This window comes from Lithobates pipiens, unplaced genomic scaffold (genome assembly GCF_037356315.1).
Source record: "Lithobates pipiens isolate NorthernLeopardFrog02 unplaced genomic scaffold, aLitPip1_a1.2 Scaffold_18, whole genome shotgun sequence".
NCBI classification, from domain to species: Eukaryota; Metazoa; Chordata; class Amphibia; order Anura; family Ranidae; genus Lithobates; species Lithobates pipiens.
In genome coordinates this window covers 599,192,922-599,219,003 of record NW_027507758.1, presented here as the reverse complement: position 1 = coordinate 599,219,003, position 26,082 = coordinate 599,192,922, and the positions used below count along the sequence as shown (strand labels likewise).

At 46.1% G+C, this 26,082-nt stretch overlaps 1 protein-coding gene across 2 annotated transcripts in view; it reads right to left on the bottom strand.

Annotated features, from left to right (window-relative positions):
- Positions 1-633: 633 nt before the first annotated feature.
- CHRNA2 (cholinergic receptor nicotinic alpha 2 subunit) overlaps positions 634-26,082 on the bottom strand; it is a 165,238-nt gene continuing 139,789 nt past the window's right edge. For both annotated transcript variants that reach the window (XM_077489225.1, XM_077489226.1), the window contains one exon: positions 634-1,209. In XM_077489225.1, coding sequence (XP_077345351.1) covers positions 1,084-1,209 — 126 coding nt within the window. In that variant the 3' untranslated portion in view covers positions 634-1,083. The remainder of the gene's footprint in view (positions 1,210-26,082) is intronic.

The window sequence follows — 26,082 nt, the reverse complement described above, 5'->3', positions numbered from 1 at the left end:
AGGGGGAGTTGTTTACCACTAGGGGGAGTTGTATACCAATAGAGGGAGTTGTTTACCACTAGGGGGAGTTGTATACCAATAGAGAGAGTTGTTTACCACTAGGGAGAGTTGTGTACCAATAGAGGGAGTTGTTTACCACTAGGGAGAGTTGTGTACCATTAGGTGGATTTTTGTACCACTAGGAGGGGTTGTATACCAATAGAGGGAGTTGTTTACCACTAGGGGGAGTTGTATACCAATAGAGGGAGTTGCTTACCACTAGGGAGAGTTTTGTTCCATTAGGTGGAGTTTTGTACCACTAGGGGGAGCTGTATACCACTAGGAAGACTTGTGTACCACTAGTCTTATTAGTATTTTTCTCACTTTTGGGGTCTGCAATGCAGGAAGATTCTGCGGAAGTTGAGACTATGGCGAAGTATGAATAATTCTAAATTTGTAAATCACATTTCAGATGAAATAATGTTTGTAAATGTCGTTGCTCGTTATGGTCATGGACAGGTATCGGTTCCATCTTGGAATATTTCCACATCCAGATGATTGGAGATAATATCCCCGAACCAGCTCAGTACCGATGTGATGAGCTCAGACAGGACTATTAAACATTCACTCCATCAGTCAACACTGCTAAAGACATTTTGAGGCCAGATATTAAGTTTAATATTCTTTACTAAGTTGCAAAAAGATTCCTTGCTCTAAAACCGTCAGGACCCAAATATTCTGGCTAACAGATCTCACACTGACAGTAATGTTGTAGTTAAAGCCAAGGCACATGAGCCCCACAATTCTCCCCTCAATTCCCCGATATGCTCCTCATTTTTTTCCCCATTACGGCTAAAACCTCACAAAGCAATTCGAAAAATGGAGGAGCCAGATTAACTAATCTCATTCATTTTTTTTTATTCATGAGCAAAATTGCCTTGGGGAGTAACCATCCCATTGTTCCTCGGGGGCGGAGTCAGTGGTGCATGCTTTTCAAAGCCGCTGAGTCCGAGGAGCCTAAGATGTGAGCTGCATTGTCCTCCCCGACATCAGCTCTTGCTAGAGGCAGGAAATGAAGACGGGTCGAGCAATTGTGATAAAATCCTAGATCATCCCAGCCAAGAAGGGGGGCAGAAATAGTCCCACTGTTCCTAACAAACAGACAATGATGAACATCCACAGGAATATCCGGTCTATGACCATCGCCACGTACTTCCAGTCTTCTTTCACCTAGCAAAAAAAAAAAGAGATAGATGTAAATAAAAAAGACTCTTAAAAAAATAGATACAATTTAAAAAATTGCATAAGCTTAAAGGGAACATGCCACAGCATAATTTCGGGCACTTCTATAAATTTATTCATTTTGAAGGGGAAGGTTCTGAGGCTTATCATCATAGACCTGGTCTGACTACCTAGTACAAGTCACTGATGAGGAATGGACATAGAGCTAGTTAGGTTCTCATACTTGTTCCAGAAACATTTAGATATGCCTAATTAAGACACCTTGGGGTGTATTTATAAAAATGTGAGCAAAATTTAATGTTACTAGGCTATTTTTCTAGGTCGGCTGTTTTTCATTCATAGGAATAGCTTGAAAACGGGAAACTACCACATTATGGCCACTAGATAGGGCTGTTTATATAAATACTTATTTAGTATGATTGTTAGCTCCATCTAGTGGCCATTCGGTAGTATTTCCTTGATTTATGCTATCCTTATGCTGTATGTACATTGAAGATAAGCCACAGACCCTAGCTATGGGCCAGATAAAATCTTGTAATGGGCCACAGTTTGGAGACCCCTAGTCTAGATTGTTTCTGTGGCCATCATGAACACAGGTGAAGTTGCCATATTCCTAATCTGGTAAACAATGCTCCAGTGGATATCCATCTTAATTGGTAAAGACGTAGAGCTTTTGCCATGGACAGCCCTGTCCATTCAACTCCCTCCAGCATTCCCCAGGGCACCCAAGCCCCAGAGGAGGATAAACCATAAGAGGATTACACTTCAGTTTAAAGGGTTAACCCTCACCAGTTTAACACTGCAGTAGAATATAAGGACCCAATTTGGCTAAAGTGGCCCAAGTGCATCAGTACAGGCATAATGGTAAGAATTCTGCCTACTTATCGCCATGGGAAGGTACACAATCAGATAGGCCACCCCAAGCAACCAAGCCCACCCAGGAGGAAGGTGAGAAGCGGTGATGACCTCCAGTGTGCTTTATAGGATATGCTGCCGGTAAGTGTTGACTTCATCTGCATACCGTGTTTACCTGTTCATATGAAATCCAAAACTTTCTTTAGGCTTAAACATGCACCAGATGCTTCTAGGCAATGTAGAACACTGAACACCAAAGGTGGAAATGCATTCATTCCAGCAGCAAGGCGAACAATTGGTTTTATTGTACTGTTTTCATCAGTATAAAAGCTGCTTTAAAGAGGATTTCATTGAAAACTTGGCCTTGAGTTACATATTCTGTGGCAGGGAATGATTCATGTGCACTTACCCTCAATGGAATATCTGCTTATTCATTGCTTCTAAATCTCACCCAGAAGACTGGTCTGCTCCATGGGCATCTCCCTGAGCTGGTATAGAATAATGTAGACATGTATTCCTACCAGCAGAGAATATCTGAGGTTTCTTAGAATTCTCAGCATCATTAACCTAATTTGGACTTTATGTTTTTTTTTTTCTATAGGACTTGTCCCTACCACTTTAACTATATAGGCGATATAGGTATCTGTCACAGGCCAACTGATTTTGGAGACCCTCCAAACCCAGGACCATTTCTATCCCTGGGTGAGCTGTCATTACCTGAGAGTGGCAGGTTCGGGTTCAGGGAAAGAATTGATTTAACTTATTGTAGAAGCATGTGTAAGAAAACCCTGAGTCACCAGGCTTTGGATCTTGGCATCCCTGCTGCATGAGCATGCAAGAATATTGGTGTCTCATTTCACAGCAAGGAGCGACATGATATCCTCACTATATCTCTGCGGGGCCTCATTTATTCACACGCCGTAGCATAGCTAGTAGTAGTTAGCCACTTTCATCTGGGCTAGTTCTGTAACGTTGAAGACATTTCACAGCTTTCCAAGCCACTTCTTCAGCTCCCAGACCAGTGATGGTGAACCTTGGCACCCCAGATGTTTTGGAACTACATTTCCCATGATGATCATGCACCCTGCAGTGTGGTTGAGCATCATGGGAAATGTAGTTCCAAAACATCTGGGGTGCCAAGGTTCGCCATCACTGTCCAGAGCAACCAGTCTAAGCCTTTTTATCCTAGAGGAGCCATTTAAATAATTTCAAGGTCTCAGGGAACCCTTGCTAATTTTAAATCATCAGTGTTTAGTGGGAAAATTGTCCCTTAAAATGGTAATCAGTGGGAAGAATGTCCCTTACATTGGTGGTCAGTGGGAAGAATGTCCCTTACATTGGTGATCAGTGGGAAGAATGCTCCTTACATTGGTGATCAGTGGGAAGAATGCTCCTTACATTGGTGATCAGTGAGAAGAATGTCCCTTACATTGGTGATCAGTGGGAAGAATGTCCCTTACATTGGTGATCAGTGGGAAGAATGCCCCTTACATTGGTGATCAGTGGGAAGAATGCCCCTTACATTGGTGATCAGTGGGAAGAATGCCCCTTACATTGGTGATCAGTGGGAAGAATGCTCCTTACATTGGTGATCAGTGGGAAGGAGGAGGAGGACACACCCAAAGAGCTCTCTGTGAGAACCACCCATTTTTCAAGCCTGGGCCTTGCCTGCTAGCTCGGCCCAGGAATAATGCCTGATCCTGGGGGAGGCCCTGAGATGGATCCCCCTGATGACACGGGGCCCAGTGAGGAGGAGGTGGAGGATCTGTCTGTGGGTCCGGGCCCTGGTATGGATGCCAGCGTTTTCAGCCTTAAGGTTGTTAATCGCTTTAGGGCGATTGGGAGAGCGGAGGAGAAACTTAAAGTTTTGAGAGTGGAGCTTAAAAACTTCAAAGCCAAATACTTCCAGGCCTGGAGTAAGAATCGCACCGCCATGAAGCCTGAGCTACAGGAATTAGAGGAAAAAGTAAAGCAGCAAACTTTATTGTTGGGAAAACTAAAAGAAAAAAGTGGAGCATTTAAAGAAAAGTTTGAAAACGAGAGAAGGTTTGTCAGCCAGTCCTCATCGTGTTCAGTGGATCAGCCTCAGCATATGGATGACCCGGGTCCATCTGCCTCTGCTCCTCTCCCCCCATGTAAGGCCTTGGAGTCGCCGGCGGCAACCAGCCAGGGGGTTGAGAGTGAGAATGGCACCCTGACCTTCATCCAGAGGATGGAATCCCCCCTGAGAGGAGACAAGCTTGTAATGTCTGATAATCCATCAGAGGTCCCGGAGGATGTTCAGAAGAATCAGCCAGGGAATGAGGATGAACCTGCACCAAATCCCCTGAACATGGATGTTGCTGCACCCGCATGTGCTGAGACCTGTAGTTCCACTACCACATTTGCTGCATGTGTTTCACACACTGTGTCTGACACCTGCAATGTGATTGCTTCACCTGAGCCTCTCTGTGTTCCAGCAGAGCTGATTGATTCTGGTGGGGGAGGGGGTCAGAATACTGCACCATGTGCAATGGAAGCCATGGATGTGTCAGTCCAGCCTGCACTGTCCTCTGCAGAAAGTCCTGTCCTGATGGAAGAGAACAGGCCAGATGAAGATTCCACCAGCACAGCAATGGGAACTGACACTGCTGGGAAGACTGCAGGACATGTGAATATACCAGCAAGTATTAACAATGGCAGTCATGATAAAACAATGAATGTGGTGGGTGGTGGTGGTGATGGTGGAGGGGTTAATACTGCTGGGAAAAGCAAAGATGACATTTCTCTCTCTGCTCAGAGGAAAGACTCATCGATTGTACAGACCAAATCTGTACAATCGATATCTGCTAAAGATGTCTCAGACAGTTCAAAACACACAAATATCTCTTCTGCTGGGAGGAATATGGGGAGTTATGCATCTGTTGTGGGGAGTCGCACCAAGGAGGGTGGGGGGAATACTGTAAATATTGGTGGTCACAATATAGGGGGTTTTGGTGGTGGGTATAGGAGGAGGAATGTGGTTCAGTTCAAGTGGGAGGGGGAGGGGACCCCACCAGTGAGGGGGAGGGTGGCAGAGTTGATTTTGGAAATGGGGTTTAAAGCTGTGGATATTTTTGCTTTGATTTGCCCAGTGGGGAGTTATGAATTTGATTTATCTTTTGTAAAACCTGAGGGGTTGGATTTATTTTGGGAGCGACATAGGAGGTGCCAGGGCCTTTCGCAGTGGAGTGGTTTGGTGCCAAAGGTGATTTCCAGGCAGCCTCTGATAAAATCGGTGACCATCCTGGTGCGTAACGAATCCATACCAGAGGCTGATTTGATAGTATGGCTACGCCGATATGGTGAGGTCCTCACTCCACTGCGGAAGGTCCTGGATGAGCATGGGATATGGACAGGGGCCTGGACGGTGTCACTAAAACTGGGGGTGCTGGGCAATGTAGTCCAACATCTGCCCTGCTCAGCTTTTCTGGGAAGAGATCGGCTGACTATTTTCTACCAGGGACAGCCCAAAGTCTGCAATAAATGTGGTGAAAAGGGCCATTTTGCCTCTACCTGCACGCGTAAAAAGTGTTCGCTATGCCAGGGTCTGGACCACTTGGCGAAAGATTGTACCCAAATTCGGTGCAATCTGTGCCAACAGCTTGGCCATCCTTACAGTAAGTGTCCAGAGGCTTTACATAACCTGCAAGGATTGGAGGCTGAGCTGCAGAGGCTGGATAAGGAGGATCAGGCCGCTGTAACTGTTGTTGTCCCTCCTGTGTCAGTTCCATCTGTTTCCCCTGGTAATGTTGTCCCTGAGTCTGTCCCTCCTGTGTCTGTTCCATCTGTTTCAGGTTCTGTTCCCCTTGGTAATGTTGTCCCTGAGTCTGTCCCTCCTGTGTCAGTTCCTTCTGTTGCTTCAGATTCTGTTCCCTCTAGTGATGTGGTCCCTAAGTCTGTCCCCCATGTGGTTGTCCCTATTCCTGCTGTACGTAGGTCCTCCAGACTAGCGGAGGCTGCTGGGGGGGCAGGTTTAGCGGATCTTCCTTCTCAGCCTCCAGTCCCTGTCCCTCGGCAGCGCAAACGTGGTCAGGGGAATGTGGGGGTGCTGGATGGGGGTGGGGCGGATGGAAGGGTGTCCATATCCCATGTCTCACCCTCTGTTGAGGGGGATTCAGATGATGAGGGGTGGGAGACGTTTAGGAGGAAGAAAAAGAAGAAGAGGAAGACAAATAAAGTAGTTATTTCTTCCTCAGAGTCGGACCCAGGAGGGGTTCCTCCTGGTAACCCTTTTTCAGTTTTGTCGGGTGATGGGATGTCTGATTTATCTTTTTCTTTATCATCCATGGATGAGGGGGAGTCACATAGTTTGAAGAGAGCTGTTTCTGGTGATGAGAGTGTGGCAAAGGTTAAGAAACGACTACCCCAATCATCCTGATGGCAGTTCCCACTCCGATAAAGGTGGCGACCATTAATGTCGCCAGCATGAAATCTGCAAGAGCTCGTGATATTGCCTTATTTTTGCTCAGCGAGTTTGATGCCGAGATTTTATTTTTGCAAGAGACCTGGCTCAATACTTTGGCCGATGTCCATCTAGCAAAAAGGGAGTGGAGATGCGGTCCCTCCTTTTGGTCTCTTGCGGCAGAGCCCTGCAGCGGAGTTGCGGTCCTTTTTAAAACCGATATGGTAACGTGCCGGCGGGTAATTGAGGTAGAGATTGGGAGATGCATGGTCTTGGACGTCTCTGTTAGGGGGCAGGACTTGCGTCTGATTAATATCTATGGACCGCAGTCAAGATGGGGCAGGAAATGCCTCCTCACAGAGATCAAGCCCTTCCTTTTTACATCCCAGCAGGTTGTCTTTGGAGGTGATTTTAACACCATAATTAGGCCTGAAGACAGGAGAGGCTCCATAGACAGGCTGGCGTATGATAGCGTTTTTCTTAGAGATATGGTGAGACAAGCAGGCCTGGTAGATGTGCATATTAAGCACTGCCCTGGCAGCACGGGATTCACATTTCAGAGAGGGAATAGTCAGAGTAGGATAGATAGGTTTTTTTTAAAGGAGAACTCTGCTTTCTCGGCTCCTGAGTTGAGGGCGGTGGAGTTCTCTGACCACTGTATGCTGTCTGTGACTCTGAATGCCTCGGACACTCCACCCAGGGGAAGGGGTACCTGGAAACTGAATTCGGCTCTCCTGGAAGACGTAGAGGTAAGACAATCCTTTGAGGTTTTTTTTCAGGCACAGGTTTCTATTCTGGACTTTTGCAGCACTAAGTCAGAGTGGTGGGAACTTGTGAAACAAAGGGCGATTGGACTTTTCAAGGCCATAAGTAAGAAGAAGCAGCTTGGTATGTACATTGCCTACCAGCATTTGCGGAGGAAGCTTGATCGTCTTGTCTCGTATAGAGGAGATCCAGGGGAGATCTCTGAGGTCAAGTTTCTTCTTAGAAAGTGTCAATACGACCGGCATGCCTCCTTGGTTCTGGAGAGGGATTATGGAAAATATCACTCGCCTGATCCTTACCAGAACTGTAAGCAAGGCATAGCAGTTAAGACGGTCATAGGCCTGAGGGATAGTACGGGTTCCCTGGTGAAGTCCAGATCAGGGATCCTGGAGATCTTCAGATCATATTATGCAGACCTTCTGGGAAGAAAGGACCTTTGTCGGGACAAGATGGAAAGCTTTCTGGATTCTACTCCAGGATTGGGAAATGGTACATTGCCTTTGATGGATTTGACAGAACCAATTTCAGTGGATGAGGTAGTTCATGCTATAGAGAAGCTGGCTACCAAAAAATCGCCTGGGCCAGATGGGTTGACAGCTGAATTCTACAAGTGTTTTAAGTCCATTCTGGCTCCCTTTTTAGCGGAGGTTTATAACAGCTGTCTAGAAGAGGGTTCGCTCCCTCCCTCCATGAGGCAATCCGCTGTGATTCTTCTGTCAAAAGGTAAAGACCCCTCAATGATTGAGAACTGGCGCCCCATCAGTCTTCTCAATGTTGATAGAAAGATTTTGGCGAAGATTCTTTTTTGGCGCTTGTCGTCAGTGGCAGGCGATTTGTTGTCCAGTCATCAGCACTGCTCGGTCCAAGGTAGAAGTACCTTTTCAGCGGTTTTAGCTGTCCGGGAGGCTTTGGAACGATGCAGGGCTGCTGGATGGAGAAAGTACTTGCTGGCATTGGATCAGGCGAAGGCTTTTGATAGAGTCAATCACGAGTACCTGTATTTGCTACTTGGTAGATACGGCCTGCAGGGGAGGTTTATAGATTGGCTGAAGACATTATATAAAGGGGCTGAGAGCTTCCCACTGGTTAATGGTTGGGTTGGACGGCCTTTTGAGGTTGGCTCTGGTGTGCGCCAGGGATGTCCTCTGAGCCCCCTGTTATATGTATTCGCAATCGACCCCTTCATAAGAAGGCTAGAGAGTGGATCTTTGTGCGGGGTGCCTTTGGGCATTGCTGGTGTGCCACCTTTGAAGGTCGTGGCCTATGCCGATGATGTGTCTGTTATTGTCTCTGGAACGGAGGAGGCGCAGGAGGTGGTCTCTATGATAGAGCAGTACACGGAGGCTTCTGGTTCTAAAGTCAACCATGAAAAGAGTGAAGTTTTCTGGATGGGTGAGGAAGGTGAAAGCTTCGAACTTCCGGATGCCTTCCCAGAGCCCCAGCAGGAAATTAAAGTGTTGGGCATCAAATTTGGTCCTGGTGACTATGGTCATCGAAATTGGGAAAGCAGGTTGGTGTGTGCCAATGCCAAAGTAGCAAGTTGGAAGAAATGGAAGCTTTCATTGAGGGAGAGGGTTGACTTGATCAAAACGTACCTGGTCCCAATTTTTTTATATGTCAGCTTCGTCTGTATCTTGCCAGTATCTCTCTATGCAAGGGTGTACAGCTGCTTTTTCCAACTGTTATGGGGAAGTAGGCTGAACCTGATCAAACGCAATGTAACTTACCTGTCTAGGCGGGAGGGTGGCCTAGGAATGGTCAACCCAATAGTTTTCTTTTCTCTGCTGTTTTTAAAGTACAATCTTGGTAACATGCTAGCAGAGAACCCGCCGGGATGGGTGGGTATTTTTCAATCTTGTTTTAGGCCTTTTCTGCGATCCTGGGAAGATGGCGGGCCAGTGAAAAGTCTGAGAGTCCGACATGGCAAGCTCCCGGCTTATGTTGCCCCGTGTCTGAAAATACTTCGGCAGTGGCAGGTGACAGTGGAGGATATCAAGTCCCTCCCCAGGAAGCTTCTGGAGAAGAGGATTTTGGGCTCTGCTTTCAGTGTGTCACGGGCCTTAAGGGATTGCCCAGGCTCTGTAATGAGGGAAGGGTTGCGTTTAATCAATTTAGAAAGAATCCCCTTGAAGTTTAGGGATCAAGCCTGGCTCGCCTTCCATGGAAGGCTCTATGTGAGAGGGAACTTGAAGCATCGCCCTGTGGATGATCGGGATTGTCCTAGAGCGGAGTGTGTTGGTAAAGTGGAGTCTATGGACCACTTTTTGCTCCAGTGTCCCTTTAACATAGAGGTGTATAAAAGGGTGGGGAGGGCTCTAGGCATCCCCTTTTTCTATCGCATGAGTTATGCGGAGTGGGTGTATGGGGCATTCCCGACTCACTGGGATTTTGATTTGGATACACTGTTTTTAGTTAGTATAGTTGTCCGTTACTTCACATGGAATGCACGGTGCCAGATTACCCTGCGGAAGAAAGTCCTCTCTGTTGAGGTGGTGGTGCACGATATTCTGGGTGAGGTTGGGAAAATTCGGGGTCTTGAGAAGGGCAGGGAGCCTCGGGCAGTCTGGATAAGGGCGTGGAGGAATATCAGACCTGCCTTTGGTGAACTGCCCATCTCTGGGTGAGGAGCTCTTTTCTTTTTCTGGTTCTTTCACTCCCTTAGCTTTTTTTGGTTAGTATCTTCTTTTTGAAGAAGGGCTGCATGCATAATGGGTACAGGTTTGTTTCTTAACCTCACAAGTTTGATGTCTGGTGTAATGGTGTGAGTCGTAATAGGATTTATGTTATTGCTGTAAAGTATTTTTTTTTTTGGTTTGAGAGCAGTTTTGCTATATTCATTTTAATTTATGTAAATATGTATATATTTATGTATATTTATATATTGTGATTTTATGCTTAATGATTGCAAGACTTTTAATAAAGAAAAATTGGGAAGAATGCTCCTTACATTGGTGATCAGTGGGAAGAATGTCCCTTACATTGGTGATCAGTGGGAAGAATGTTCCTTACATTGGTGATCAGTGGGAAGAATGCTCCTTACATTGGTGATCAGTGGGAAGAATGCTCCTTACATTGGTGATCAGTGAGAAGAACGCTCCTTACATTGGTGATCAGTGGGAAGAATGTCCCTTACATTGGTGATCAGTGGGAAGAATGTCCCTTACATTGGTGATCAGTGGGAAGAATGTTCCTTACATTGGTGATCAGTGGGAAGAATGTCCCTTACATTGGTGATCAGTGGGAAGAATGTCCCTTACATTGGTGATCAGTGGGAAGAATGTCCCTTACATTGGTGGTCAGTGGGAAAAATGCTCCTTACATTGGTGATCAGTGGGAAGAATGTTCCTTATATTGGTGATCAGTGGGAAGAATGTCCCTTACATTGGTGATCAGTGGGAAGAATGTTCCTTACATTGGTGATCACTGGGAAGAATGTCCCTTACATTGGTGATCAGTAAGAAGAATGTTCCTTACATTGGTGATCAGTGGGAAGAATGTCCCTTACATTGGTGGTCAGTGGGAAAAATGCTCCTTACATTGGTGATCAGTGGGAAGAATGTTCCTTATATTGGTGATCAGTGGGAAGAATGTCTCTTACATTGGTGATCAGTGGGAAGAATTCTGCTTACATTGGTGATCAGTGGAAGGAATTGTCCTTACATTAGTGATCAGTTGGAAGAATGCTCCTTACATTAGTGGTCAATGGGTAGAATATCCCTTATGTTGGTGGTCAGCGGGCACAAAGCTCCTTACATTGGTAATTAGTGGGAAGAATGTTCCTTACATTGTTGATCAGTGGGAAGAATGTTCCTTACATTGGTGATCAGTGGGAAGAATGTTCCTTACATTGGTGATCAGTGGGAAGAATGTCCCTTACATTGGTGATCAGTGGGAAGAATGTCCCTTACATTGGTGATCAGTGGGAAGAATGTCCCTTACATTGGTGATCAGTGGGAAGAATGCTCCTTACATTGGTGATCAGTGGGAAGAATGTCCCTTACATTGGTGATCAGTGGGAAGAATGTCCCTTACATTGGTGATCAGTGGGAAGAATGTCTCTTACATTGGTGATCAGTGGGAAGAATGCTCCTTACATTGGTGATCAGTGGGAAGAATGTCTCTTACATTGGTGATCAGTGGGTGGAATTCTCCTTACATTGGTGATCAGTGGGAAGAATGCCCCTTACCTTGCTGATCAGTGGGAAGAATGTGCCTTACATTGGTGATCAGTGAGAAGAATGTTCGTAACATTGGTGATCAGTAGGAAGAATGATCCTTACATTGGTGATCAGTGGGAAGAATGTCCCTTACATTGGTGATCAGTGGGAAGAATATTTCTTACATTGGTGATCAGTGGGAAGAATGCTTCTTACATTGGTGGTCAGTGGGAAGAATGCTTCTTACATTGGTGGGTAGGATGCCACCTTTGCAGATGGCTAAAAAGATCATTAATGACATGCTGCTGGCTTTGTATCATTGGACCTGGAACTATAAAGAAATTAAATGAGTGGTTAATCAGCCACAGGTAAATGAACACCGAGCAACCTCTGGAGGAACCCTAGTTGAGATTGGTAGTCCTACAGCAGTGATTCTTCACTTTTTTTCAGTCAAGACACCCTTTAAAATGATCTCCAGGCACAGCATTATAAAAGGTAAAAAACTAAACTAATAGATTTACATATCTCAGCAGCAGGGCCACCCTGTGTAAAGGTGATTCATTCCCCTACCTTTGGCACATTGGTACCAACTAGTATTCTAGTGTTTCTCTTCTCCCTCAGATTCTCTCCCTTACTCAGCTAATGTAACCCTAGTGCTGACATTGGGGGATAGAGGAGAGGCAATCAAGGATGCTGTACAGATGCCTGACGTCCTCCATATCAACCAATGACATAATCGGTGGATATGGGCAGTGCCTGGCCCAAACAGCGCCCATGCTGCACAAAAAAAAAATGGGGATTTGTGTAACAAAAGGGCAAACTTAATCCATTAGCTGGCTTGTTGGCAATTTGTGGCAATTTCTATGCATTTTGCCAAGGCACTCTTGAAGAACACAGAAGGCACCCTAGGGTGCCACAGGACCTTGGTTGACAAAGGCTGTCCTAGAGTATCAAGGAGATACTCATCAATGCACTGAGACAGAAGCTTGGAAATCCTAAAGACCCAACACCCAAACACAAGCAGAGAAACTTTGTATATGCAGTGCAGTGGACTAAGAAATTGAAAGACCTATAGATTGGGTAGACAAAACAACCTCTCAACAATGGACCCAACATATATGGGCAAATTCTACAGGTCATGATTTCTGTCTTCTTATACCTTAAGGAAAAGGGACAATCTTTGGAGGACAATGGGGTGCACATTTAGGACAAAGGGGGCAACTGGTTTGCCATATGCATGAAAGAGGTCATCTATGTCAAAATGAATCAACTATCTCTGAACAGGTTGGGGTCTTCAACACCATTTGACAAGACAACAATCTGCACCTTTACCCATGAAATTCCAGATATTAACACCTATGCAGATTTCCTAATACCAACAGTGGAATTATGCAACTAGAACAAAGCGGTTCCTCAGCTTTTACACATTCCATCTTTTTATTGGGAAATCGAAATCTCTTAATTCCATGGTGACAGGATTAAGCTATTTTAAGGTGTGGCTATAAATGTTGGGGTATCTTCTTGATACTCTAGGAACTTAAGAAATTATTTGCTAAGCTACGGAACATCTTCAAAATTAGAGAATCAGTCAAAGTTATTTTATTCCAAATTCAGTAAATAATTCACCAAATCTTAAGTTTGAATCCAACTGCAATAAAGTCCATGGGGTGTAAATTAATGTTAATAGTCATATAGGGCCCTCTGGGCGACTGCTAGGCAACCTGATGTCACCCAAGTGGCAGAAAGAAGCTGGGAACACTGGTGGGGGACATTTGTCAATGCCAAAAAAGAAAATGGTTTGGGTGTTCTTCGGCTTCAAATGTGACATAGAAAGGACAAAAATGAAGGTTTAAGGGGTGCCTTGCTGTGTTATGGAACCAGCACAAATTTCAGGGGCAGCTTCAGTGACGGCATTTCCTAATAATGGTGGGGATCCTTCCACTGCCCATAACAGTTTCACAAGTTGTAGCCCTATGTAAGGATAATTTAAGTGGTGCTGCTCAGAGCTCCTGTAACATAGCCACAAGCTGCCACCCCTCCTCCTTTCTCCCTTCTATAAGCCCGAAGAAAATCCCATATAATTTAGAAAGGGCTGAAGTTCTCATTTTTTTGGATTCACCTTCTTATGAATTGCATGACTGCTCTTGGGTCTTTTTGCACTGCCAACAAAGAGGTACCTCTAGCCAGTTTACATTCTTTTGTACCTAGTAAGGGCGGCAGCTCTATTTTATTTCTTTTTTAGGAAAAACACAACCCTTTGGCTTGTGTTTCCACTCTTAAGACTGTTGGCATTGCCATCAAAATTGGCATCGTCACCAACTGTGGTGCCACTGGTCAATTTTTAATGTCACATATATGAGAGCCACAGATCTTTATAAAACCTTGCCTTCAAATTGAGATATCACAAGTAAACCTTTCTCTCCCATAATTAAGAAGCCTAAAGGGCTAAAGCTCTAATTCATTTAGAAAGACATATCCATGTGGGAAATCTCTCTGCTTTTAGGCCTGTTGGCATTGCAAACAATCTGTTGTGCCACTGGCTAGTTTTTACGCATTCATATCTCTGAGGGCTGTAGCTTTAATTTTGTTTTAGAAAGACATCTGCCTGTGCCTGAGGACTCTGCATTTTCCTGTTGGGGTTGCCATCATGCTTTAATGCCACTGGCCATTTTTTACCCTTCCAAACTTAAGGGCAGAAGATCTAAGTTTCCCGTGGCTTGTGTCTCCGCTTTTAGACCTGTTGGCTTTGCTGTAAATTTGTGGTGTCCCTGGCCAATTTTTACCTTCCCAATGCTAAGGGCTTCCAGCTCTAAGTTTTTTTTTTTTAGAAATACCGTGCCCTCTAATCTGTCCAAATCTAAAATAAGGTACCTAGCTAGCTAAAGTGTAGCGTTTACCTTCCCTTTGTAATCAACAACTCAAGCACAATTTACTAAATCACCTACCCTCTTAAAATGAGGAGGTGACTTATCCACATTCCACAAATTAATGGTTGCCATGAGGTTCCAACCAGGCTAAGTAGAGCACTGTGAGTGGGCATCAAATTTTGATGGCTGCAAATTCACCTGGAATTTAAAAATTTGAATGAATCCAAATGTTATTCCTAATCCTCACTTTCAGAGGAGCCACCAAAGTTGTTGCAAGTATATGTGGTGTCACATGAAAGTATACAATAGGTATGGGGCCACATACTGTAGATTATAATGGGTGATGTAGTGACAAAATAGATGTTGCCATAATAAATACACCATATGACAAAAAGTGTGTGTACACCTGACCATCATGCCTACTTTATGGCCAAAGGTAAGTGGCTACCCCTCCAAATAATTGAAGGCAGGTGTTCCACAGAGTACAAATAGACAATTGTGCTCTTCCAACATTGTGGTAACACTTTGGTGAAGACCCTTTTCTGTTCCGGCATGACTATGCCCCTGTGGAGAAAGTAAGCTCCATAAAGACATGGTTTTATGGCTTTGATGTGTAGGAACTCAAGTCACAGCCTTGATCTCAACCCTACTGAACACCTTTAGGATGAATTGGAATGCCAATTGTAAACCAGGTCTTCTCATCCAACATCAGTACCAGACCTCAACCTACTGAACACCATTGAGATGAATTGGAACACCAGTTGTAAGCCAGATCTCATCCAACATCAGTACCTCACTTAAACCCTACTGAACATCATTGGGATAAATTGTAAAAATGATTTTGTGACCCAGGTCTTTTCATCCAACACCAGTACCAGGGGCATCGCTATGGGGGTGCCAGAAGTGTGGAACGCACACAGGTGACACCCGCCAGAGGGATGACACCATCAAGTAGGAAGTGATATCTGACTGCGATGGTGTCACCCTCATCTGTGAAAGCACATGGATCGGCGTGCTGTCACCAACCACTTTATGTACAGCCCTGGTCACTGTGTGCACCCCAAACTAACCTGCCCAGCACCCTGCAGGGTACTGTGGCAGGCTAGAAATTAGAGAGCCGATGGGGGGTGGGTGGGGCCTGTGACACCATGTTTTACCGCACCAGGTAACACCAACCCTATTGTTGCCACTGATCAGTTCCTGGCCCTAACCCTACTTTAAGGATGAAATATAACAGCAGTATTTAACCAGGTCTTCTCATCCAACATGGGGGAGGGGGGGTAAAAAGGAGATTGCAGCAGAGAAAGATCAGGCCCTCTACCTCTACCAGAGCTGTAAAGCTGAGTAGAGGTCAAGACCGGATAGACAGAAATACAATTCCTTTGGCAGGAGAAACAGCAATTGCATTTGTATTTCATCTGTGCATTAGGCTGTTTGCCTGGAACTTGGTTTTCGCTTGTGGACAGGGCTAGACTGGCAGCATAAGGATTAAGTCATCAGCACTGCAATTTAGGGTTTGCGAGTTCACATTCTGCATTAGATGGTAGCATGATGTTTCTGGCAATTATGCAGAAATTTCTCTGGGTGCAATGATTAGGCCGGGAGCAGCAAGCAATCTGACAGATGTATCTGAGACAGCTGTGTGTGCCCGCTGACGACCCAGGGAGACAAATTACAGCGCTGCAAACATGTGGGATGGGGGGGCTATCTCCTGACTAATACCATGTAAGAAAATACCTGTTCTGGGATCAGAATTTCACAACAGACCTTCAAAGGTAACCTGCCATGAAAGAAACATGGTGGCTTCCATTGCTAACTTTTCCTCTAGGAAATGCTGCTTTCCTGGCCGTCATGTTAACTGTTTCACTTTGAGTGGCTGACCTGGAACAGGTATGCCAATAAAGACTAATTACTTTTTTTAAGAATTCTTTATATTTTTTGCAGGACTAATGACTTTGCTGTGAATTTACAGATCTGTGTACTCATTCTGGGCCAATGAGTCAGAAATAATGAAAAATGGAAAAAGAGATTGCGCTATGGGTAAGGCAAATATACCGTAGGTATGAGCTGCCTCTACCTAATATTACCACCCAACGGGTGAAATAAACTGGTGAAAAAAGAAAAAGTAGACTTGGCGCTATACTTTTAAGACATAAACAATAGTAAATTATAAATGGTATTGTGCTCCTTGTAGTTCAACTTGTATATTATACTTGTGTCAAAAAATAAAATGGAAAATAGAAATAAATATAAAAGGTGAAAATGCACAATACAAAAAGAGAAAATCTCAATAGTGACAAGTCCCCTAAATTGGGGTTGAATTTGGGTGTGATATTACCACACGAGAGAGAATGACGTTGTGGTGACAAAACGCGTAGGGCATGTCCATAGGATGCACACTCTCTACAACTAGCTGTAGCTGCCAGCGGATGTTTTTATGCTTTGGCGTTTTTACATTTATATAAATGTGAGTACAATATTTTTAATTTAATAAAATTTTTGTGGAAACGGTTCACACTATGGATACTCTTCTTTTCCATTGAGAGCTCAAGTGAAATTTTCCCAGCGGATGACAAAACGAACCCCCCAGAGAATCATCAAACAGCGACACAGGGGCTTACACTGTGGAGGCGATCCTACCCCTGCAGGGGCAGGGTATCTGGTGTCAGTATTTGGCACACGCCGCGGGATAGATCTTTATTTGTGGTCACACATCTTCTGCACAAGCTACTTTTACATTCTTTGGGACTTTTTGAACTCCTATTAGCGTTTTCTTGCATTTATATAATCGCATGTTTCCTGGCGGTTCATTGGATGGCTTCACTCTTTTGCATTATATGTATTTTTGTTACATGCACTTATGCATAAGATTTTTGTAGTGTGATTTTAAAGGGTTTTCATTTATATACACGTATATTGATAATATTACACACTTATTTTTTTTTTCCTCTCACATGCAGAAATAATTAAGCCAGAGATTTAGAATAACAGCCAGGAAAACAGCATTTTCAGAAGGAAGTCCACAACAGTAGCCTCTATGTTTCTCTTTTACTTTAAACAATCTCAATTATAAAATAATATTATTATCTTATATTCAGCACCAACAAGAATGATTATTGATTATTAATTAATAATTATAATAATTATTATTAATGATTATTGATGACCTTGTCAGAAGACCATGTCAACTGCAATAAAAAGATTCTTGATGGAAGTTCCCTTCAATAAAAAAGCTGATGTGCTCGCCTCTCTGGCATGCCCACGCCTCCTACCTCCTCGCCAATCCAGCACCAGAACAGGTGTCTCCATTGAATGACTTCTACTCAACTTCTGCTCCAGTGACAACCATAATATCCAATTTCCCATCTTGGTGACAATGGCCACCAGGGAAGATCAAGTGGTTTTTACGTTAGATCTCACATAATTAGAGACTTATTGCGATATAAGTGATTAATGAGGGGGGCTGGCTCCCCCTTAGAAAATTTTCTAGCCAAAAATCATTTAGGCTAATAGATATTCCTTAGATCCTGTAAGATCAAATGGTTTTAACGTTAGATCTCACACAATTTTAGAAATATGCCACATAAAAATAAAGATATTAGGTGGTACATAAGGACGGGTTGACCACAACCCCCCCCCCACATGGAATTTTCTGACCAAAAATCATTCAGGCTAATAGATATTCGTTAGATTCCAGTAAGATTAAGTGGCTTTAACGTTAGATCGCACATAATTTCAGAGATAATCATCATGAAAATAGAGATATTAGGTAGTTCATAAGGACGGGTTGCCCCCCCACATGCAATTTTCTGGCCAAAAATCATTCAGGCTAATAGATATTTGTTAGATCCGGGAAGATCAAGTGGTTTTAACGTTAGATCTCACATAATTTCAGAGATATTCCACATAAAAAAAGAGATATTAGGCGGTACATATATAAGGACACCGGTCCAAGCGTCAGATCTTTCCCACTCCTTCAGCTGGGGCCTTCTGTTTTTGTACCAGGCTCTGGCAGGCTGGTCTAAGCATGGGGTGTACATTTGTAGTTGAAGTGCCTGGCTCCGGAACAAGAGGTGTCAAGCAGCACAGCCTTCTGACAAGATCAGTATTGGTTCCTATGATGAGAGAGCTTTTACTGGCCCCTGGTGGGCGAAAACAGACCACTGCCAGAGTGTCAAATGTCTTGGCTTTCCCAGCCACATAGGGATGGAAGGTCAGCTTGACCAGTAGATAGTCATCATAGGGGAAGTTCTGAGTCACAATGCACCATATCTCCAGCTCTTCCAGCTTCTGCAATGGCAGGTGCTTGAGGTGCCTGTCATAGAAGTCTCTGTAGAGAAGGGTCACTTAAGCTCCAGTATCCAGAAAGGTCTTGGTGTAGACTCCCTTACTTTGATGGGAACAACAGGAGAAGGTCCCAGCTTGTCAGGGAGCATGGAAGAAGTGGTGGCCCTGTCCTGTTCGGTGGTTTGTTTCCGCACTCCTCTCTTGCAGAGATTCTGATCGGGCTTGAGTCGAAGCTAAGTTCTGGGAGTCTGGTGTGCATTGACTCTCCAACGCTGGGCAGCGTGTGTCAAAAGGAAACGGCAACCCTCTGCAAGGGTTTGGACTTCCACTACTGTCTCTTCACGTCATTGGTTTTGGAGCCAGCTGCCATAGATGGGCACCTTACCTCTGAAGTTTCCCTCTGAAGTTTCCCTCTGGCTTCTGGCACTGTGCTTCAGGCTTCACTGGGCTTGGACACACCTGTTGATTAATGTCCCACATAATTTCAGCATACCTCGGTAGGTGCGCTCAATGGCACTCCTCACTGGTACACGTGAAAATGCTCATTATCAGCTCCAATATAGACATTAGTATGAGTATCCGTGCATCGCTACCAAATATCCATAATATCCCTGTAATTATGGGTAATCAAACAATAAAATCACTTGATCTTACGAGATCTAACGAATATCAATTAGCCGGGGTGATTTTTGGCCAGAAAACTTGATAAGAGGGGGACCCTCATTAATCACTTAATAAGTCTCTAATTATGTGAGATCTAATCTCATCCTTATGTACCACCATCTAATATCTCTATTTTTATGTGAAATATCTCTGAAATTATGTGAAATCTAACATTAAAACCACTTGATCTACTGGCTCTAATGAATATCTATTAGCCCGGATGATTTTTGGCCAGAAAATTGCATGTGGGGAGGGCCAACCCATCCTTATGTACCAACTAATATGTCTACTTTCATGTGGTATATCTCTGAAATTATGTGAGATCTAATGTTAAAACCACTTGATCTTACCAGAGCTAACGAATATCTTTATCCTGAATGATTTTTGGTCTGAAAATTGCATGTGGAGGGCCAACCCGTCCTTTTGTACCACCTAATATCTCTATTTTTATGGTGAATATCTCTTAAATTATGAGAGATCTAACGCTGAAACCACTTGATCTTACCGAATCTAACGAATATCTATTAGCCTGAAAGATTTTTGGCCAGAAAATTTGTTAGGGGGGGCTTCCCCCCCCCTTATTAATCACTTAATAAGCTGGTCCGGACTGTCCTACAGGGATACTGGGAAATTTCCCAGTAGGCCGCTTGCCCTGTGGCTGCTTTGAGCTGTGGCTGCAGTGCAGCGCTCCGCTCCCTCCCTCTCTCTCGCCTCCTGTGTGTATAACGGAACTGGGTCTTTGTTTGGCGGCCGCACTGTTACAAGGTCCCGTCCCCCTAGACCGGCTCGTGTGACAGTAGATTGAAGGTTCCACCTATCACACGAGCAGGTCTAGGGGGGCGGGACCTTGTAATAGCGCGGCCGCCGAACACAGACCCAGATCCGTGATACAACGTGGGAGATATCCGCAGTCGCTGTGTCTGTATTACAATGGTGAGCCTGCATTACACAGTAAGGCTGAATGTTCGGGCACAGTGAGAATGGAATGGTGGGCACAGCGAGGCTGAATTCACAGGCACAGGCTGCAATGGTGAGCACAGTGAGGCTGAATTCATGGGCACAGGCTGCAATGGTGGGCACAGCGAGGCTACATTCATGGGCACAGGCAGCAATGGTGGGCCCGGCAAGACTACATTCACGGGCACAGACAGCAATGGTGGGCACAGCGCGGCTGAATTCACTGGCACAGGCTGCAATCGTGGGCACAGTGAGGCTGAATTCACGGGCACAGGATGCAATGGTGGGCACAGTGAGGCTACATTCATGGGCACAGGCTGCAATGGTGGGGAAAGTGAGGCTGAATTCATGGGCACAGGCTGCAATGGTGGGCATAGTGAGGCTAAATTCATGGGCACAGGCTGCCATGGTGGGCACAGTGAGGCTACATTCACGGGCACAGGCTGCATAGGTGGGAACAGCCAGGCTGAATTCACAGGCACAGACTGCAATGGTGGGCACAGTGAGGCTGCATTCAGGGGCACAGGCTGCAATGGTGGGCATAGTGAGGCTGAATTCAGGGGCACAGGCTGCAATGATGGGCACAGTAAGGCTGCAATGGTGGGCACAGTGAGGCTGAATTCATGGGCATAGTGAGGCTGCAATGGTGGGCACAGTTAGGCTGCATTCATGGGCACAGTGAGGATGCAATGGTGGGCACAGTTAGGCCGCATTCACTGGCACAGTGAGGATGCAATGGTGTGCACAGTGAGGCTGAATTCACGGGCACAGTGAGTCTGCCTTTACGGGCACAGTGAGGATGCAATGGTGGGCATAGTGAGGCTGCATTCATGGGCACAGGCTGCAATGGTGGACTCAGTGAGGCTTCATTCACGGGCACAGTGAGGATGTAATGGTGGGCACAGTTAGGCTGAATTTACGGCACAGGCTGCAATTATGGACACAGTGAGGCTGAATTCATGGGCACAGGCTGCGATGGTGGGCACAGTGATGCTGCATTCATGGGCACAGTGAGTCTGAATTCATGGGCACAGTAAAGCTGCATTTGATAGGCACAGTGATGCTGCATTGATGGGCAGTGAGGCTGCAATGATGGGCACCGTGAGGCTGCATTGATGGGCACAGTGAGGCTGCATTGATGAGCACAGTGAGGCTGAATTCATGGGCACAGTAAAGCTGCATTTGATGTGCACAGTGATGCTGCATTGATGGGCAGTGAGGCTCCATTCATGGCAGTGAGGCTGCAATGATGGGCACAGTGAGGCTGCAATGATGGGCACAATAAGGTCACATTTGATGGGCACAGTGAGGCAGCATTTGATGGGCACAGTGAGGCAGCATTTGATGGGAACTGATGAGGCTGCATTGATCTCCTGTATCATGTCTGCAGTCTCTGACCATCTCTTGTAGCATGTCTGCATTCTCTTACCATCTTTGGTATGATGTCCTCAGTCTCTAACCATCTCCTGTATCATATCCGCAGCATCTGACATCTCCTGTATGATGTCTGCAGTCTCTGAGGGAGTCTGGAGAGGAGTCAAGAATGGGAGCACCGCCGGTATGGGGGTCATGGGAGAAGTCAGACATGTGTGGACTGTGGTGAGGAGACTATAGGAAAAAACTGGAGCCAACTGACTGAGCCCTGCATTGTGCACCTGAGAGGAGGTCAGTGACAGCGCCACCAGGCCAGTCTAAGGAGGGTCACTGATGTAAGGGGGGCGTGAATACAATAATGTAAGGGGGCGCTGACCTGATATAAAGGTTTCCCCCTTATATCAGTAACCTCCCCCCCCGCCTTACTTTAGTGTATTCTTTCTGCGCAAGGTGGTCTCTGGTCAACAGAGTGCGTTTCAAGTTCCTGGTGCCCCCCTTGATGATTGACCACTGGAATTTGCACATATATATATATATATGTATATATAGAAAGGCCAGTATGGTGGCCTGAAATTATGGGAGGAGCCCGGTGGTGTATATAACCAGCCGCTCGCCCATCTTCCTTGTCGGTTCCGGTGCGCGATATCTGATACGTCAGATATCAAGGGCCGACTATCCACACCAGACGCAGCGTGCCGTTCGGCAGTTCCCGCGTTATTCGTCTTCAGATTTTGACAAACCCGTCTCGTCCATCAGCGTCCGTAGGTTCGCCGTCGTCGTACCCATCGAATTTGTCGCTACGCCTCGGGCCGGCTGTCGCAGGTAGGGCTTCGGCACCCTCTCTTTCATTATGTTTTCGATGTACCGTCACCACGCTTGTACACACGAGCCGCTCGGTTCTTTCATATCGAATGTTTCGGTGGCTTCGTACGCATGTCACTATATGCTACTTTCGACATAGTCGTTATCATTATTCGACACGTTCGATTACGCCACGTCAGGCGATACATTTTGAAACTGTTCGATTGCCCGTGCATTTCTATTTTTTCCGGTCGAATCGTTCGACTCACAACCGACTGCTTGTTACGACAAGGCAATCAGTCCTCACGTTTCACTTGCTCTGCTCGAATATGTCTCTTCATTTATGCAATTATGTTATATGTCTCATTTCATCTCGTTCAATCATTTCAGTCCCAGTCATTTCTACCGCTCCAAATCATTTCTGTCACTAGTCGCGCTCCGGCGCGAATCCTGTCGCACCTCTGGTGCACCGATTCGCTTTGAAGTGCCCCAGGGTTTGGCCTCATTTCTGTACATGCTCCAGAGACGGAATCACTCGCAGGTTCACGCACGGTCCCTGATTCTTGTCTTTGTCATGGCATACCATTTCTGTCACTTATTACGCTCCAATTCGAATCCTGTCGCATTCCTCTATGCACCGATTCGTCCTGGTGCGCCCAGCTGCTACGCCTCATTTCGGTACATGCTCCAGAGACGGATTCTTTGTAACCTACAGTCCAGTCGTTGAATCCTGTCTCTGTCATGGGACATCATTTCTGTCACTTATTACACTCCAAATCAAATCCTGTCGCATATTATTATGCACCGATTCGTTCTGGTGTGCCCAGCTGCTACGCCTCATTTCAGTACATGCGCCAGAGACGGATTCTTTATTTGCTACCGTCAGTCCAGTCATTGAATCTTGTCTCTGTCATGGGATATCATTTCTGTCACTTATTACGCTCCGATTCGAATCTTGTTGCATTTATTTGATGCACCGATTCGTCCCGGTGTGCCCAGCTGCTACGCCTCATTTCAGTACATGCTCCAAAGACGGGATTCGTTGTTAGGTGCATGGGCTCTTCTCCTGATTCTAGTCTTTGTCATGGGTTTCATTTCATTTCACCTATCACGTTCCGGTACGAATAGTCACATTTAGGGACCAATTCGTCCCGGCGTGCCCCAGGAATGGCCTCATTTCAGTACATGCTCCAGGTTCCGTTTCGTGCTCGGTCGCAAGTTTGTGGCATGGCGATTCGGGTCTCTGTCATGGCAATTTCACTCATTTCACGCTCACGTGTCGCTTCCCGCTTCTAGTCCAGTTGATTCTTCAATGTTGGATTTTTGTCGGGGGACTCTTGCTCGTCAGCCTCATTTCGAAAGAAAAGGAAAAAAAAAAAAAGAGGGAAAAAAAAAAAAAAAGGGGGGGGGGGTTTAAAAAAAAAAAAAAGGGAAAAGAGGAAATATATAGTATGTATATATGCAATAAAGGGGGTGATTCCGGGGAGAAGAGAAGAGAAAAATTCATTTATTTCTTTCAAAAAAAAAAAAAAAAAAAAAAAGGGGGTGGTGTCGCTTTTATCTCATGTCTGAAGTCTCACCTCCACTGTTAGCTGGCCTTCGTTAGGTGGGAGTCTCAAACAAACTTCACCTTCATCTCCTCAGGTCAGTCGAGTTCAGTAGGTCCAGCCTGCACCTGGTCGGACGGTGCCTCCTCAGGTAAGCATAATCATCTAGCAGGGGAAAACGCCCTTCAGCAAAACGTCCTTCGTTAAAACAGGTATTTCTTTAGCAGTCTCCAACCAGTTGTAATCCATGTCACCCCTTATAGGTCCGTATTAGGAGAAAAACCCGCATCAGAGGGCTTGTAGCCTCGTCAGACCCACGTTCTGCCACCATGTCCCAGGCTGGCAGTGAGGACCTCACGGCTCCATTGTCTCCATCCGTTTCAGAAGATGGCAGCCAAAGGGCCTTCAGGGCATGGACTATTCCCAGGCTAACAGCCGAACTGAGACGCAGGGGAGTGCCCTTTCCAGCAACAGCCAGGAAGGCAGAGCTTTTCCGGCTCCTGTTTCCTCCCCCCGCGGCGGTGGAGGCTTCTGCTCAGCAGGCCTCCTTAGGCTCCATCGCCTCTTCTATCTCGCAGCTCCACACCATGGTGTCATCCATCACGACCTCGATGTCAGATCTGCAGGGCCGAGTGGCCCTCCTCGAGACCCAACCCTCTGTTTCTCCGCCTGTACCAGCATCCCTGCAAGTTGTTAGTCCTCCTGCAGGTATCTCCGGAGGTGCACCAATAGTGTACCCATCTCATTTGGTGTCAGCAAACATCAGGAAGGACATCTTAGAGGGCAAGGACGTCAATTTGGCTTCCCTTCTGATCTCAATTCACGAGCTGGCAGAGAATAAGGCCTATACTTGGGGGGACGTATCAGTGGTCCTCAAAGCCAAGGATCCCAGATTAGATAGGAAACTCTCTGTCACCGAGTTTACCTTAGCCTTCGGCATGATGAGGGACATCATTTGCTCAGCCTCCCCTGCCAGGAGGGAGGAGCTGGATCGGTACCTCCATGTGGTAGTCGACCTGGGCTACAAGTACGGCGGGTTTTCATTTTATGACTACCACCGATCCTTCTCCGCTAAAGCAGCCGCCAGGCTCTCCCAGTTCCAGACCCCTACGGATTGGAGCACCATGGACACCGAACTGTTCTGCCGCCACTTCGCGGGGCTACGGTCCCCTCTGTGTGCAATCTGCCAATCAGCAACACATACTGCGGCCTGGTGCGCTACCTCAGTGGCAGCCCCGCCCTTCGACGGTCCGTCTACCTCGGGTACCGCTCAGGGCCTGCAAGCACCAGCTCGCCCGCCACAGACCGATAAGCTAGGGCGCCCAGTTAAGACCATGGGCGGTGCTCCGATCTGCAATAATTACAATAGTGGGTCGTGTAATTTCAGCCAGTGTAGGCTGCTCCATGTGTGTACCCAATGTCATAGAGCTCACCCCCGGCTCATGTGTGAGATCAAGCAGCTCAAAGGTCCTGACTAAGCCGGCTCAATGTGTCATGGCTTAGCGTCTACCTGTCCGGCCACCCTACCCCCTCACTGTCCACCTTCCTCGTCCAGGGCTTCACGGAAGGCTTTCACACTGGACTCATCTCTCTCCCTCACCTCACGCACGAGTGCCAGAACCTCCGCTCAGCAGCCACGGATGAACAAGCCATTGATCAACTGCTGCAATCTGAACTAGATCAGGACTTTGTCATCGGCCCTTTCGTTCAGCCCCCGTTCATCACCTGGCGAGTCAGCCCTATTGGGCTTGTCAAGGGCAAGTTCTCTAATAAACTCAGATTGGTTTATGATTTGTCAGCGCCTCATTCCTCTACGGTCCCCAGCCTCAATTCCCTTATTCCCTCTGAGGAGTTCTCCCTTAAATATGCATCAGTAGATATGGCCATCCAGGCCATTCTTAAGACAGGCACAGGTACCTGGCTTTCCAAGGCCGACATCGCAAATGCTTTTAAACTTCTTCCTATCCATCCTTCCCTCTGGTGCTGGCATGGAATCAAGTGGAAGCAGCGGTACTACTTTGCCACTAAGCTCACGTTCGGGTCCAAGAGTAGTCCTTGGCTCTTCGACACCTTCGCGCAGGCTCTTGCTTGGATCTTGTTACACGTAGTCCAGTGTCGGGAAGTCATTCATTATCTGGATGACTTCCTGCTGATAGAGCCGCCTG